Source organism: Bos indicus x Bos taurus, chromosome 5 (genome assembly GCF_003369695.1).
Source record: "Bos indicus x Bos taurus breed Angus x Brahman F1 hybrid chromosome 5, Bos_hybrid_MaternalHap_v2.0, whole genome shotgun sequence".
Classification (NCBI taxonomy): domain Eukaryota; kingdom Metazoa; phylum Chordata; class Mammalia; order Artiodactyla; family Bovidae; genus Bos; species Bos indicus x Bos taurus.
The window spans coordinates 81,038,060-81,054,065 of record NC_040080.1 but is presented as its reverse complement, the minus strand read 5'-3'; the positions used below and the strand labels follow the sequence as shown (position 1 = coordinate 81,054,065).

General features: G+C 37.3%; 1 protein-coding gene across 1 annotated transcript in view; it reads right to left on the bottom strand.

Moving 5' to 3' along the window:
* Positions 1-229: 229 nt before the first annotated feature.
* Positions 230-16,006, bottom strand: part of PDZRN4 (PDZ domain containing ring finger 4) — a 432,600-nt gene continuing 416,823 nt past the window's right edge. The window contains 3 exon segments of the mRNA XM_027542592.1: positions 230-4,579; positions 8,430-8,546; positions 12,885-12,986. Of these exon segments, the coding sequence (XP_027398393.1) occupies positions 3,053-4,579; positions 8,430-8,546; positions 12,885-12,986 (1,746 nt within the window). The 3' untranslated portion in view covers positions 230-3,052.

Sequence of the window (16,006 nt, the reverse complement as noted above, 5' to 3'; positions counted from 1 at the left end):
TGGTGACAATAGCCTTCTTCATGACACACAGTGAAGAAACGCCCATAGAGAATACATTATTTCCCCTCCTTAGGTCATTCACCTATGGATCCTAACACCAATTTCTGTCAATAGAAAATATGGAATTTCAAAGGTAAGCCCAAGTAAAGTATTTTTTCCTCTTCACATTCACATACGTCTTTTGAACTAAAATAAAATATTTCACATATAGTCAATTATTTTTCTTTGTTGAGCAGCAGGTTTATTATTCATTTACTAGAAAAAAAACATGCTTAGCACAAAGATATGTTATGTAGAAAGATAAAACGTAACACTTCTCAGATTTTCACTGATTTTTGAAAAAGACATTTCTCAATTTGTAGAACTGTATAAACACAGACATGAAAAACACTAACATCACAGTTTTAAAAAATTGGAAAGCACACTTGGCCTTAATAAAAATAAAATTAAGCTGGTAACTTTGGAAACACTGCATTCTGTAAGATGTGTACATATTTCTTCTGGAAAATATCTACATATTGGTTCCAAACTCATTTATCTATAGGAGTAATTTGAATTCAATGAATATTTAAACCGAGTTGTATCAAGAGGATAAACAATAACCATAGTCATTAGACCAGGAAGAAACTGGGTTTTTAAGACAGAGAGGCATTCTTATTTAAAACCGTCTGATCAAAATTTAGCTCTAGGTACACTGAGTAGTTTTATTGATTGGATTAAAGTTAGCAGTGATGAAATTTTCAATTGACTTAAGTTGCTATTACTATCTTAAAATTTTTGAGACCAGCTTTTTATTATATGTAAATAAGATTTATTTCTTTCCATCTACGTAATAGCCCTTTAAAAGGTAAGAACTCAGACGGGTAGACGAGTAAGGAAAATAGTAACAAAAGGACCAATACGTGAGATAAGTGAATAAAATAACTTAACTAGCATTCGTTATTGTTTAAATGACATTCTATGAGAGATTTACAAAGAAGGTGACTCAAGCGCCAGACTCCATGAACTTTAGATCTGTACAGGGAGACAATAAGTTCTGTGTATGTGATCCAAATAATGGAAGGATAAAATCTTCAAGGTAACATAAACTGCAAGTGCATCATAGTGTATGTCAAAATGCAGAGAAAACCCAGATCATCAAAACAGGCTCCAAAGAGAAAATGTACATGTGATTACTCTCTAAGAGAGGTGTAGGATTTGGCACAGAAACTCCAGATGGGTAAATAACATTAGATAACTTCAGTGAAAATGGGCAGGCTGCTCGGAAGCCAGAACAACTCAGAGAAAACCTAAAGAGGAGGCACAGGAGGCAAGGTGGGCAAGTTAGTGGAGAACTTTGAAAATAAGGCTGGGGCATCAGAGTTTGATTTAAGAGATAGCAAGGAGCCATTATAGGTTTTTAAACAGGAAAGTAGCTTCAAAGATGTTTAGATGTTGTGTCTCTGTTATGTTACAACAGTCTCTTGGGTTGAATGAAAATTTGATTAAATTCACACACACATTTGTCTGGTCTTTCACTTTGAAGGCATCATGATTGATATATGATATAGTTGATATGTGTATGATGAAAAGCTAGACTCAAATATCCTATCAGATAATCTAACAATCTCACTTTTTAACAAGGCATCTGTAATTGAGTAGGCTGAAAATTATTGAAAAGATAGTTTCCAAGAACCTCTTTCCAAAAGATGAACTAAACAAATGCTCATGGTGCTGTGATCTGAACTACCTCTCCCCTGACAAATCCATATGCTGAAGCTCTAAGTCCTAATGTGATGGTAGCTGAAAATGGGGCCTTTGGGTGGTAAATGAGGTCATGAGGGCGAGACCCTCATGATGGGATTAGTGTCCTTAAAAGAAGTTACACCAAACAGCTTCCTCTCTTTCTCTACCTTGTGAGGACAAAGCAAGGAGGCCATTTACAAAACAGGAAGAGAGCCCTCATCAGGAGCTGAATTGGTTGGTGCCTTGATGTTGAGTTTCCTGCCTCAAGAACTATGAGAAATTCCTGTTATTTAAGCCACACAGCCTATAGTATGTCGTTATGGCAGTTTGAGCTGTCCTTACAAACAGTCTCAGCTACTTACTGATCCTCTGTCTCCATACCATCCCTTAAATTGTTCTTGGATTTTCTTTACATGGGTAGCAGTCAAGGAGAGCATGAACTCATGATTACTGAATGCTTAGACAGCAACTCTTAGATGCTCTACATAACTTAATCTTGGTAAGAATATGGGACACAATGATCTATGGGAAGTATTTCAGGACAATTTATTGAAAAAATGGGATAGAAAATGTACACATTTTAGAATTCACAATTAGGAGTCTTCTAAAGAGTATACATATATAACTAATTTATATCTGGTAACCACAGGGAACAATGGAAATAGAACACTCCTTGATAGCTTTTCTCAGGGGTAATCAATAATTTATTTCTCTTTTATCGTCACAATTACCACAACTATCTAACTACATAAACAGTGTCACTACATACCACAGGAAGATTGTCCACCTACACTTTACTGAGACAAAGATAATGGCCATTTATGTGTTAAATGTACAACAGGATGTTAAAAAGAGGTGATTTTTATGTGTAAAACAAGATGTGGCACATGATTTACCATCAGGTTTGATTTTATATGTATTAGTCAAGAAGCAAGCATAGAAATATTTTGGCATTGAGTTGTTATTAAAGTTGAAAATAAGCAAACTACAGAAATAAATCCAGATCTATAATAGGTACATTAAAATAGGAAATTAATTGGCTCCTCAGTATTTTTGTGCAAGTTTTTTTGTTTTCTTTCCTTTTGCTTGTTTTTATATATAAATGAGTAGTATGAATATATCACAAGTCAAAGAAAGAAATCTCAGCCAAAAAGAAGTACCGATATATGAAAAACAAATGAAAAATTAGCAGGTATTTTTGCTTACAAAAAATTTAAACTGTAAAGAGTCACAAAATATATATAAAAATGCCACATTGAACGAGGCAAGCATCCTCTACCCAAACTGGTAGCACCCTCTGAAAATCAGCTGCATTCCATCCATTGGGTCATACTGTGGTGACAGACAAAAAGGCATTAGGAACTTGTGTACCATCAGGGGACTTGGCCCCATGGGTCATCAGTTCTTGGATTGTCATCCAGTTGTCCAAAATTTTCTTGTTTCTTTTCTTCATCATCTTTTTGTGACTCAGTTCAATGATGTTGACCTCCTTCTTGCCCTCACTGCCGCTCTGCGGACTCTCCTTGAGACACTCCAGCCGGCTCCGCATCATGAACTCGCGGCGGCGCCGCTGCTCCTTGGCCCGCACCAAGTGCTGTTTCCTCTCCTCTTTGCTCCAGTAGCGCCCCATCTTCATCTCGCTCATGGTGTCATCGTCCGTGGTCATGCCACTCCGCTCCTCCTTGATCTTTAAGGCACGCTCCTTTAGAATGCGGTCCCGCACGGGCCTCTTGGTGATGTACCGCGTCCCGTCGCTCCTGATTTTCACCTTCCATTCCATCTTGGGTTCTGAGCACTTCTGAGACTCCTTGCACACGCTCACCAAGCTGAGCTGACTCTGAGCGTACTCGACTGCGGACTTCTGTTGAATTAACTGCATGTAGCTTTGATAATGCCTAGCATGTGCTGGGATGTTTGCATATCTATAGGAGGAGCTGTGGTAAGGAGAGAGATAAGGGATGTGTTCACTGCTGGTCTTCTCTGGATCAGAAAGCTTGCTGCTTTCTGAAGTCTTCTCTTTGCCTTCAATGACACAGCCTTGTTCAGAGGTTTTGGCTTTGGTGCAGGTTGACTCTTTAGTGTTCTGTCCAGAAGAGGACTGGTTGGCTGCCATTGTGCTTCTCAGATTTTTCTTATTGGTGAGGCTGATCACTCTTGGAAGGGAACTGTCAGGGGAACGGTCCACAGTGAGTGGAGTGCTTCTGCAACTTTCAGCTGTGTTGTAAGCACTCGAACTGTCTTTGTCTGACTTTTCTGGGTGTTCAAGGATGTCATCTAGTTTCCCCCTCTGGGTATCTATGCTGGTATTATAACTTCGGAATCCTCCATCATGCAATGCCCAGATATCTCCATACTGGTCTGTCACTTTCTGGAGCCTGTGAGTCTGCATGATAGTTTGGCACTCAAGTTCAATGTTTCTCAGTTCTTCATTAAGCAACTGTAGTTCATGCTCCACTCCCTCTCGTCCTCCCTGATTGCATTCTATTGTGCTGCTTGAGTAATACAGGTCATACTCCCCATGCTTCCTTATCTTGCATTTGAGCTCCAAGAGCTGCCGAAATCTTTCACACTCCTCATCTTGGTTGCCAATACAGTCTGAGTCAATGTATTCACCAGACACAAAACTCTCATTGCACTGAAGTTCAACGCTTCCCAGGGTGTCTTGGCTCTGCCCCAGCTCTCTTTTGCTTTTCAGAGATGTGCCATTGGGATCCTCGGTTGCATTCTCCTGCTCTGAGCTCTCGTCATTCCGCAAGCTTTCATCTGTGCGCCCCACTCCACTGTCCTTCTCATGGTTATTGGATGAGGATGTTGCCGTATCTGTTGTGCCTTCTTCTTCTTCTTGTTTTTTTGGCTAGGAAAATAAAATTAAGAGAAGAAAGAAAGTTAATTATTTTGAAAATCAGTCGTTGAAAACTTGTTTGAAAAAACAATGCTTTTGGCAAAAGTTCAGCTCCTATAAAGCTACCCTAATTTTAGTATCCATAACTGTTTTACGAATAAAGGCAATTGGCTGATGGCAGTCTTTTTTTTTTTTTTTGCTCTAAAAGAAAGCAAAAGCTGCTTGAATATGGCTATGCTACTCACTTGAAGATAAATAAAACAGGGCACATTAAAATAATTAAATTAAAATTAAATGAGTGATTTAAAATAAGTGATTCTTGTCTTAGGCTCTCTTTTAGTTGAGAAACTGGAGTGAAGTTGTATAAATGAGGTGACTTTATGAGTTTCTGAGGCGATAACATACAAAAGGATGAGTAAGAAAGAATCCCAAAACAGTCTTCAGCAATGAAGATCTGGAGTTCAGAAGCCACATCACATGTTACTATTTCTTTTCTTCATGAACTTTTCTCAAGTTCAAAAGAAACTTCATTGGATCTAGTAATACACTGATGATAATAAATGAAATATCACAACATCTCAGGAATAAGTACAGGAGCCCAAGACCTTCCATCCATAGATAAGGAAACTTAGTCCCAGGTGGATGTAACTTCTTAGGCAGGAAGTCTAGGAGGCCAGTGCCATCTTCCATGGACAGGATTTCTTTACATCCAAGGTGCTATATTCTTGCATACATGTACTTTGACTTCAAGGCATCTCCATATCATGTTGCTCAAGAGCAACAGTGATGTCTTAGGACTCATTGGGTTACTTTAAAAGATTTTTCTACTCTTAGCCAGTAATTCCCCCCAGAAGTGAGTTTTATTCTACTGAAAGTAAAATGATGGTTCCCCTAAAATCTGAGCAGCACTGATTGCCAGACAAGGGCATAATGTCAAAAAACAGATATGTAAGTAAATATATATGTGAACTTCACTCCCTGGCAATTTTTGGCTTTTCATGCAGAGCAGTTAACTGTCACTGCCCTAGGGAGACGCACATCTAGTTGTTTCTCCGTGAATAGCGTAAAGCTACTCTTTATTCTATCACTTCTCTTATAAAAGTCTACAAATACAATTTCTAGATCGTTTTCTCCTTATGTCTAAATTTACTCACTTTTATACATATATACATTTTTCCCTTTAGCAGGAAATTATATAATTAGATATAATTAAGCCTGTTAGTGTCAAAGAAAGAAAGGATAGGTGATAAAAAGTAAGACAGGTTTGAAAGTGTCAGATAATTGTTGTTTTCTTTCAATCAAGTAATGGCAGAAAAAACATAATGAATTGGAGGGAGAACATGACCATGTATCATGCTAGTTCCAGGATTCTCAATATTTCCATAAAATATTTTTCCTTATTTGTTGAGAACATACTATGATTGATTTAAAATGTCTTATTGATAAAAAAGAATGTTATACATAAGGCACTAGTGGTAAAGAAGCCGCTTGCCAATGCAGCTAGATGTAAGAGATGTGGCTTTGATCCATGGGTCAGGAAGCTCCCCTGGAGGAGGGCATGGCCACCCACTTCAGTATTCTTGTCTGGAGAATCCCATGGACAGAGGAGCCTGGCAGGCTTCAGTCCACAGGGTTGCACAGAGTAGGATATAACTGATGCGACTTAGTGAGCGAACATACATAAGTAATTGTAACTAACAATAGAAAGAAAACTTGATAAATCTCTATATTCCTTGCTATAAGGTGACAGCGACATCAAATGTGGTAACATTTGCACACTGTACCATAAAACCCCCAGGCAAAAATATTGGAGTGTGTCGCCATTTCCTTCTCCGGTGAATCTTCCCAACCCAGGGATCAAACCCGGATCTCCCACATTGCAGGCAGATTCCTTACCATCTGAGCCACCAAGGAATCCCTATAAAATCCCCAGAGGGTATTACTGATATTGGACAGTTTAGTTTGTATACCACAATACTTATATTTTCTCCTGTGTAAGAGTAAGCTGAAAAATACAAGAAGGTGATATTTTTCTTATGGAGTATAAATGATAGACAAATTTGTTCACAAAATGTGTGTCAACAGCAGTCACAGGACCAAGGAGAGCATGTAAGGTGAAACTTTCAGATGGATGTATATTTTAGCTTTTATATATGGATATGAAATTTTAAATTGCATTTCTCTTTCGTTACTGGTTTATGAGCACATGTGAAAATAAAAAGAGTTTTCTATTCTCAAAACTAAAATTCCTGGTTTCTGATATAATGCTACTCTATAATTTATCATTTCCCTATGGAATTATCATAGTGACAGGCAATGTTTCTACCAAGACATTTCTAAAGTAGTATTATTGTTTATAAGGGCAAAGGACTTTTAAAGGTTTCTGTATTTCTCATCATTTTTCAGTCTTATGGTGAAGAAAAATTTCTACACAGTGAAAATCTAACCTCAGGGACACCTTGTGTTACCTAAAAAGACCTAGCATTTGTATTACGTCTGATGAGTAGGCAGCATCTGACACCATATCACTTCACCTGGAAAGGATTTCTCCCTTCTTTCTTTATTCCAACATCCTCCTGTCAAATCTGTATCAGGTCACATTTTGTCTCTAAGAGAGAAAAAGCCTGGAGCAAGGACTTTCTTGCTCATAACCAGCAGCTGCCACCAAAAAATATCTTTATTTGTGGCCAGTGTTGAAGTCATACATAAAAATTTCAATCTGTCCTCTTCATATTGAAAAGCAATCACTATAGTAGCAGCATTGCTTTTGAGCATGAACTACTGTTTGTGAGGTGGCCACTGAGTACCCATGGTGAGCACACATGGTTCTGTCAACTGTAGTTTGCAACCTAATTATTAGTGTATGCACACACACACACACACACACACCCCTCTGTTATGGGATGTCAGCGTGTCACCGTATCTCATCATTCAGTTTGGTAAAGTGATAGGATGTTTGTGTTTTATGTTCCTAAGCCTAACTGTCAGGACTTTTTAAAATAATAATCTTTTACGGTGAGTTAACAATTAATGTTGAGAATAGGATGATAATTAAACCATCAGCAGATAGAGAGCAGAAGTGTTAATACAATTATATCAGGGAAATGAATGACATGAATCTGACATAAAAAATCTAGGCTATATTGATCTTAATTTTATCTAGTAAAAAACAATGAAAACAAAAATGAAAAGATTCCTAAGGCTCAGTTTGCCACAAACTACACTTTGATTATTCACCAGTTATGCATTAAATTTTGCTCATTTTGTTTGTATTCTCAGGATCAAATGTGGTACTTGAAGTATATCAGGGGCTCAGAATTTTTTGTTGAATGAATATGTGACCTTAAGGCAAAATGATGTCAATAATCTCGTCTAACTACTTGTAATTCAGTGTAATCATGATACCAAATATCCAAATAAGATCAGTGGCTTAATCATGTCATCATCTTCCTCAAGTAGATATTCAAATATCTACATTGATATTTTAAAATTAAAAAAAATTACTTTTTGGGGAGGAGGGGTTACTTCATGAGATATAGTTTATCTCCGGCTGGTGTACTGAGAGGCAAAATATATTTTTACTATTAAATTTCTGAATTACATTGAACAGTACCTGAGTCAGCACCTGAAGCCTACTGTGCCCTCCATAATGGTCCCTAAGCTTCCCAAACTAAAAATAGTCTTAATAGAAAAAATGTATTTCCTCTGCTTCATTTGAGGTGATCTTTTGCCTTCAGAAATTACCATCACAGAGATGTTCACTAAAACTTTTTGATTTTTAAAAAAAAAATTTCATTTAAGATTATGCATTTAAGGAAGAATAGCATCATTTCCAATGATGGAGTTCAGATCGTGGTCCTACCTGCTCCACCTCATCAGCAGTGCGCTGCATCACTTCATTATGCTGTTCTTCCAACATCGCCAAGTTTAACTCCTCTAATAATTCATTCCTTTCATCTTCCAGCCAGCCTTCATCCACCTACATAAGAATACATTAGTACATTATATTCTGTTAGTGAGGACTCATGCTAAAATAGGGTAAACTTAAATGGTGATGCCTGACTAGTTCCTTTTATCATAATGATTCTCTTCAAAATACCAGCCTCCTATAGTTCACCTCTCAGAAGGAAGAAAAGGTGGTAACAAAAAATTGGGCTCTTATGCTTTTTATCTTTTCCTAAAACAGAACTACAGATTTTCTCTCGTAACTGAGTAGATCTCACAGCACAGAACATTACTGTCTTTCAAAATGTATGAAAATCATGCTGCATAATCCACAGCTGTCATGCTCATTACCTCCAACAGTCCCCGTGCTAAAGAACTGCAGTGGTACTAATAGGGCTATGAGACAATAGGGCCTTTTTCCTTAGCAACAACCTCAAAGCAACTCCACACAAAGTGCCCCTCTCAACACACACACACACACACACACACACACACACACGCACGCACGAGCTACTCTCACTCTGTTTTTGATTTTGAGGTGGATGACTTTCAAGTTAACAAGATGGCTCCTTGCCACAAATACCCACATTTATTTTATCTGAAAAAAAGGAAAATTCCAAGTTATTCTCAAAAACAAAGTGACGCTATGGTATAACTATTGTGATTCATTTCTCAGATCCAGTTCCAAGGAAAAAGAGCTTACATGTTGCATATAAGGGTGAGGGAGCAGTGTGAAGCATGCAGGGTTTTGTCTGTGGGTGCTGAAGGCAGGTATTCTTGTGGGAGTCTTACACAAACTAAACCAAGCAAATCCTTTTGGCTTCTTAATACAAAGGGAAGTGGAAAACTCGTGGTTATCTTGTTAATATGATAAGTGTTGACAGTCAATACAGATAATTTGCCTCAAAGTGGGTTTTTGGAGCTGCTGCTGCTGCTGAGTTGCTTCAGTCGTGTCCGACTCTGTGCGACCCCATGGACTGCAGCCTACCAGGCTCCTCCATCCATGGGATTTTCCAGGCAAGAGTACTGGAGTGGGTCACTATTTTGGAGCCGGATTACATAAATTAGCTGTCTATACTGATTGAATTAACTGAATAATTGTCAAAGTTCTTCTTTACTCTGTGTTACAATGGAACAGCAGTTTTCTAGTGAGTCAAAATTAACAAGAGAGGGAGATGTTTTCACTACCAGACTAATGCTTAAGCACCAAGCAAACACATAAAATAAGCTTGTCTTTAAGAGAGCTGAACTTCTAAAACGTAAACACAAATAAACCTGTCTGCATGCTCAGTTGTGTCCAGCTCTTTGTGACCCCCACGGACTGTAGCCTGCCAGGCTTCTCTATCCATGGGATTTTCCAGGCAAGAATACTGGAATGGGTTGCCATGCCCTCCTCCAAGGGATCTCCCATGTCTTCTGCATTGGTAGATAGATTTTTTTTATTTATCACTGAGTCACCTGGGAATCCCTGAGAAAACATTAAATTGCATCAGAAGAGGCATTAGTGTATATGCATCATATTCATTAAAAGAAGGCAATCTTAGGTTTCTTTTTTATTTACTGAAGTCTACCTAGACCTTAAATTATCTCAAACTTGCCTGGGCCAAAAGCATCAATGCATTTATTCATCCTCATTTATTTCAATTTGGCCTGAATAACTTGACCAAGTTCCACCCCAGTGACTTTGATATGCAGATGAGCTATGAAAATTAAGCTGGCTAAAAATTTAAATTCAGTTCAATTCATAATTGTTCAAGTTTTATATTTTTTTAATCCCTTTTAAGTTTCATGAAGTTGCAAATGCCAGACTCCAAAAGAAATTACTTAAAGCTAGAACTGTTTGTTTTTTATAAGCATACCAAGGAATGTTTCTTTAATCAGGTCAAAACAAAATATTTGCCAACATTGATATAGTGAATGATAGAACAGAATCTTTTGAAACTGAAATGAAGGGGTGGGGAAGACAAAGAGAACAAATGATAGAAATTAACAGTTCCCTATAACCCTTATCTTGTTATCTAACCCACAGATCCCTGAGTTGCCATGGGTAGTTAGTGTCCGTCTGCTTTGATAAGGTGTCCCTCTAGGCTGGAGGGATACACAACACACTAAGTCAGGAGAGATTCTTCTGGCTCACCTTTCCCTGTCACATTTCCCATAATGTGGCAGACTGGCATAAATATGGCAGTCTGAGTCCAGTGCTCTGGCAGACCAACTTTTCCCTGGAGCTGAGCATAGTCATAATTATACAAGGGGATCTGTCTGCACCGCAGAGGATCACATGTGGTATCTCAAAGAAAGGAACAACCTGCACTGTCTCAAAAGTTCTCTACAGTTCTTGTAAGAGCCTGTTCTCATCCAGTGTCCCAAGAGGAATAGAGCAAAACAGTAATATCTTTAATGGTCCAAGGAAGAAAATGGGCAGAAAATGAAAGTAAGTTGACGTTGACAGGGAATGGAAGAAATGAGTAATTTTAAAATATTGCATGGTTGCACAATACTGCCCCCAGCAACTCTGTAGATCATTTCTGAGACTATTTGAAACATTATTTTTAAAAGGCTAGAAAAACGACACATAAACTTCTACTCTTCCTAAATAAAATATACGCACAAAAATGCAATAATGAAACATATTGAAACTGATGGGAAAATATGGTTACATAAATACAAGTTTTGTTTTGTGTTACGTTTGCCACCTTATAGCATGTAATGCTTAAATTACATTTTTAAGTATGGTGTTACAATGCATTTTCTTTCCTTATTTTTCTAGAAATCTGATTTTCTAAAGGCAATCAGCTCCATTCCAGTATCATTATGACTTCTTCAGGATCAAGGGGCTAAGGAAGATCTTACTTTTGTCAGACAGGATGGTATCCTTCAGAGTCAGATGACCATCTTTTATCAATTGTGGAAAGTATTGTTTGAAAATTCATCCTCCAACATGAACTCTTGGGTTAGGAGTATAGTCAGTTATTCAAAAACACCACTGGTTCTACTGAGAATATTTATGCTATCAAAGATTAACAGGATCTGGTCTTATGTTATTAACTTCTATTCTTTCCACAGTACATTACAGCTGTTACATGGCATAGTAAAGGAAATGCTTTAATTCTAAATTAATGAGGTTGTCTAGAAGTTATATGGAAAGGGCAGGGAAACCACAGGATAAAGTCAAAGTATCTTTTCTACAAAGGGTGACTATTCAGCTCTTTTCAATTTACCATTAATTTCACTAATATGTATTTTTAGCCTCTTTATTCTTTTTCAAGAAAATGGGGTCATTGAGATTAACTGGTTTGCCAAATGTCCAGGTAATTAGTGCAATTTCATACGTATTTTAATAATTCACTCTCACATAGGCAGCCCAGCCAGTTGCAGCCTGTCCAACCCCACTCCCAGGACCTCAGGTGTGCAACTTCAGTCTGCCCTGGGCTATGGAAGGCTTTATGGGAACCATTTAGAATGGTCAAGGGCATAAAGGAAATATATGCGGAAAGGGTGATCTTTTATAACCACTATATTCGAGTCAGGATTCAGTCTGACACTGAAATACACTTACTCAATGTAATTTATAGATAGGATGTAGTTACTGAGTCTGAAAAATATCAGATCAATAACCTAAAAGACAAATGGTGATATAACCAACTTCACTCAAACTACTGACAGAAGGATAGAATGGTGACAATGTAAGGTCCTTTCTGCATTGCGGTGGGGGATAAAAAGGACATAAAAAGAAGTACCGATAGTACTTTTCTTCCACCATTACCTCTCCTTTACTTTCATGACATCTCCCTCTGTAAAGATATAAAAAAATTCCTTAGAAGCTATCAGTTTTTGGTTTTGGCCAGACAGATGTGTCTGTCATGCTAACCTTGGAAAAAATTCATCTACTATATGTGGAACCACATCATGCTACCTAATGTCTTTCATCTGATAAAGGCACTCTAAAAAGATTTGAGTTGATAGCAAGATATGCTAATGTTTCTCTCATTAGAGATTCTTTTAAGATACCTTAATATGCCAATTAAGTATTTTTAGATGACAACCTAAAGCAGGGATGCACACAGAATTAAATATCACATAAAGTCAATCATTTTTCATTTATGAATTAATTTTAAATAACTGGCAAGTGGAAGGAGAGAGTAATTATTCAATTTTGTGTTTCTTTTAAAAAATAAGTTGTTTAGCTGCCTTTATGTGGAGCAGTATTAAGGAGTCTTATAACTGTTTTAATAAGGTTGGCAAATTGGGAATGATGACTGGATTCTATTTTGTGTGCCTGGTTTTACAAATAACTGTGGCACTGATCTGATGTGGAATAGCAGACAATGAACCTACGGTTCAGCCCAAGGCTTTTGCTCTGTATTCTGACCTGACTCTCTGGCCTTGCGACCAGCAGCAGGATTCTCCTGCACTCATCGCTAGACAGCTGGGCCACCGCCGCCTCGCGATCCTGGACGTCTTCCCCATTTATCTAGAAAACAAATGAAAGTGGCGCATTAGTTTCCATTTCCACAATGCTGCACACAATAAATGGCAAATATCAGCTCATTTATGGTAAATGTATGGACAATGAAGCTCACACAGTGGGCTCGTCTTCAGCCCCTCGGTGGTAAGTGCCTTCACTCAATTACGCGCTTACTGTAAGAGCCATATCGATCCCTGAAGGATGGCGGACATCAGAGGAAGCAGTTATGTTCATAAATGTCCAACCTGCGCCCTGGCAACATACATCTAGCAACACAATTAACCAGCCCCTGACAGGTGACGTTCATCTTTCTCCGCTCAGAGTAATGGAAGTGTCACTCTGAGATAATGGTGCTGGGGAGAGCAGGCCCAGCAATACCACAACTGAAATCCGTCATCCTGCGCGCTTGCTGGGAGCCAATTAGAGAGCCGCCCTGTTATCTCTCACCGGGTGATGCTCCCGGCCGCTGCTGCCTGCATTTTCATTTAATCATCTCATATTTGCATGTGGGTCTGACTCAGTTGCCCCAAATCACTCTCCGGATATCTTTTGATGCTTAACTAATCAAACGAGAACAAGCTTATCGGTAACATCCTCGTCTACTCCCAGCTCCTTTCTCAGATTTATCTGCTTCTCTAAAACAACAAAACTAATGAAATAAGGTTCAACTCTTAAGTATACTTAAATTTGAAAACTTAAATGCTTTCTTTAATAGGAATGCTTAATGAAAGGAAAACTTAAGTAAAATTTTTTATTAAAAACAATAGATTCCAGTAGTGTTTGAAATGTACCATTTTTTCCCCTAAGTGCTACAGAGAAAATAAGGTTCCTAAAATTTGCATTTTAAACTACATTTTCATGTTCAAAGGTATTTAGCTCTTATTGATGTATTTTTATTTGCCCTTTATAAATTTCTTTTACTTTATTAATCATTCTATTCCATAGAGACAATGAGATTTTTGACCCATAACACATAATCAAAGAAAGTAGAAAGAAATTTCAATTGAAGAGGTCAAGTAATTCTATCTAAAATAAGTATTAATTATGTCAATAAATTAAACAAAATGTGGCTGCAGTGACCACTATTTTCAATAATTAACATCTTTCATTGAGAATTTCTTCTTAAAAGCATGAAGTAGACTCCTGAGGTTTTCTCCTTGTGGGTCTCTGGGATTCTGGCTGACTCATGAAGACAGACATAATTATCTGAAGACAAGCTCAGGAATCTCATCTGTGCACCACAATCAATGATCCTTATAGACTCATATTTAGTATGAAGGAAGCAGACGATAATAGTCAAAGGGGGGAAAAATCACACAACCACATGCTGTATTTTCTTACTGTAATCAAATGAGTAGCTCCTCAGTTTTTCACTTGTGTGTGTGGACAAGAAATTCAGCTTTTATAACTTTCAAATCTATTTTCTTTTCTTTTTGCAATTTCCAAATAAAATTTATCAAATTAGAAAAAAAAACAAAACAAAACTTTTATTCCAAATTGGGGACTAGTGACCCAGAAGGATATGTTGTAGTTTTCCTTTTTTTTGTAAATATATATCTGAAAAGCTATTTCTGTACTGGGTCCAAGGCCTTTTTTCCTTTAAATAAATTTCCTTTATTCCTTTAACATAAATTGGCAGTGGAGGATTACTCCTCCCACCTGTGTGTAGTTTAAAAATAATAATATGGAAAGTTTTACTTTCTTTGAGTTTTGAGGGCTTGCACCCCTTTCATAGTAATTCTTGTAGTATATCTGTGGTGCATCTATGTGTCCATCTTTCTTCTTCTGCATCTGGTCTTTCTTGTTCCCTCCTCTGTAGGCACATTGATCCTAAGGAGAATGAGTTGGATGATCTCACACAATTTATGTTAAACTTTTATGAAAACTTTGAAATGCAGTTCTCACTTTTTCTCACTTCCAAATTCTTCATGTAAATTTTACTTACCATTAATCTAAACACTCTTCATTCATGTTAATGTTACTATTATGTTTTTCTCTATTAAAATGCAGATAATAGTGCCTCTCTCAGAGGGCTGTTACAGGATTAAATGGGCTAATATAGGTAAAAGGTTTAAATAAGTGACTTGTATACAGAAAGTGCACAAGGTTGGTATATATTACTATTAATGCTATTGTTGCTATTATTACTATGATTATTTATATTTTAATCCCTCAGAAAGATTCTTTTCTTCTAAACAAAGCAACTATATTAAAATTCATGCATAACAATGAAATCCACAATAGTAAACATGATTCTAGCTTATGATATACCTATCTCATATGTATTTTTAATTCTTAGAAGGTCAAGAAACACTATGGCTGAGTTTGATTTCCTTTATTTTTCTGTCTCCTCTGTGAACTCATAATGACCAGAGCTATGATCTTCAGTCTGAGCATTATGTCCTTATTTTGGGAGGACAGATCATATATTGTAGAAACAGTTTACATCCAGAATCATAGGTGGAGTGAAATAAATTTGCCACAGAAAACAGGCTTTAACATGTAATTTTTATTTCTTTTTTAAAATAAACATCACCTGAGCCACCGGGTTAGTAGATTCCATTGTACTTGGAATATTAGTTTGATACTCAGATTGATATTGAGACAAAAAATGCAGCCATAGGTTTCATCAAAGACTCTTCTCATGGAATGAAAATACTTGAGGAATGGAAACAGAGCTTTCCACCTTAATTTGCTTTGTTTCCTGAATGATGGCTCATAGCTGAAGGATTGCTTGTGGGGAAACAGCTTCCTATGTCTGGAAACACCATGCAGACAGAAAGAGTGAAGGAGCCAGAAACAAAGGGAGGACATAGATGAGGAATGGAGTCATCACTATTTAATGAAAGACTTCCATTTCAAGACAATAGACGGGAAAAAAGAGAGGAAGAAGGCAATATGTAACTTTGTTATAAATTAAAAAAAAAAACCTGCTAGATAATATATCTGTCTCATTCTCTGTGCATGGGCATATGTAAACATTAGTTTAAAAATGGATATTATCTTGGCTTAGAAGAGAATTGTGG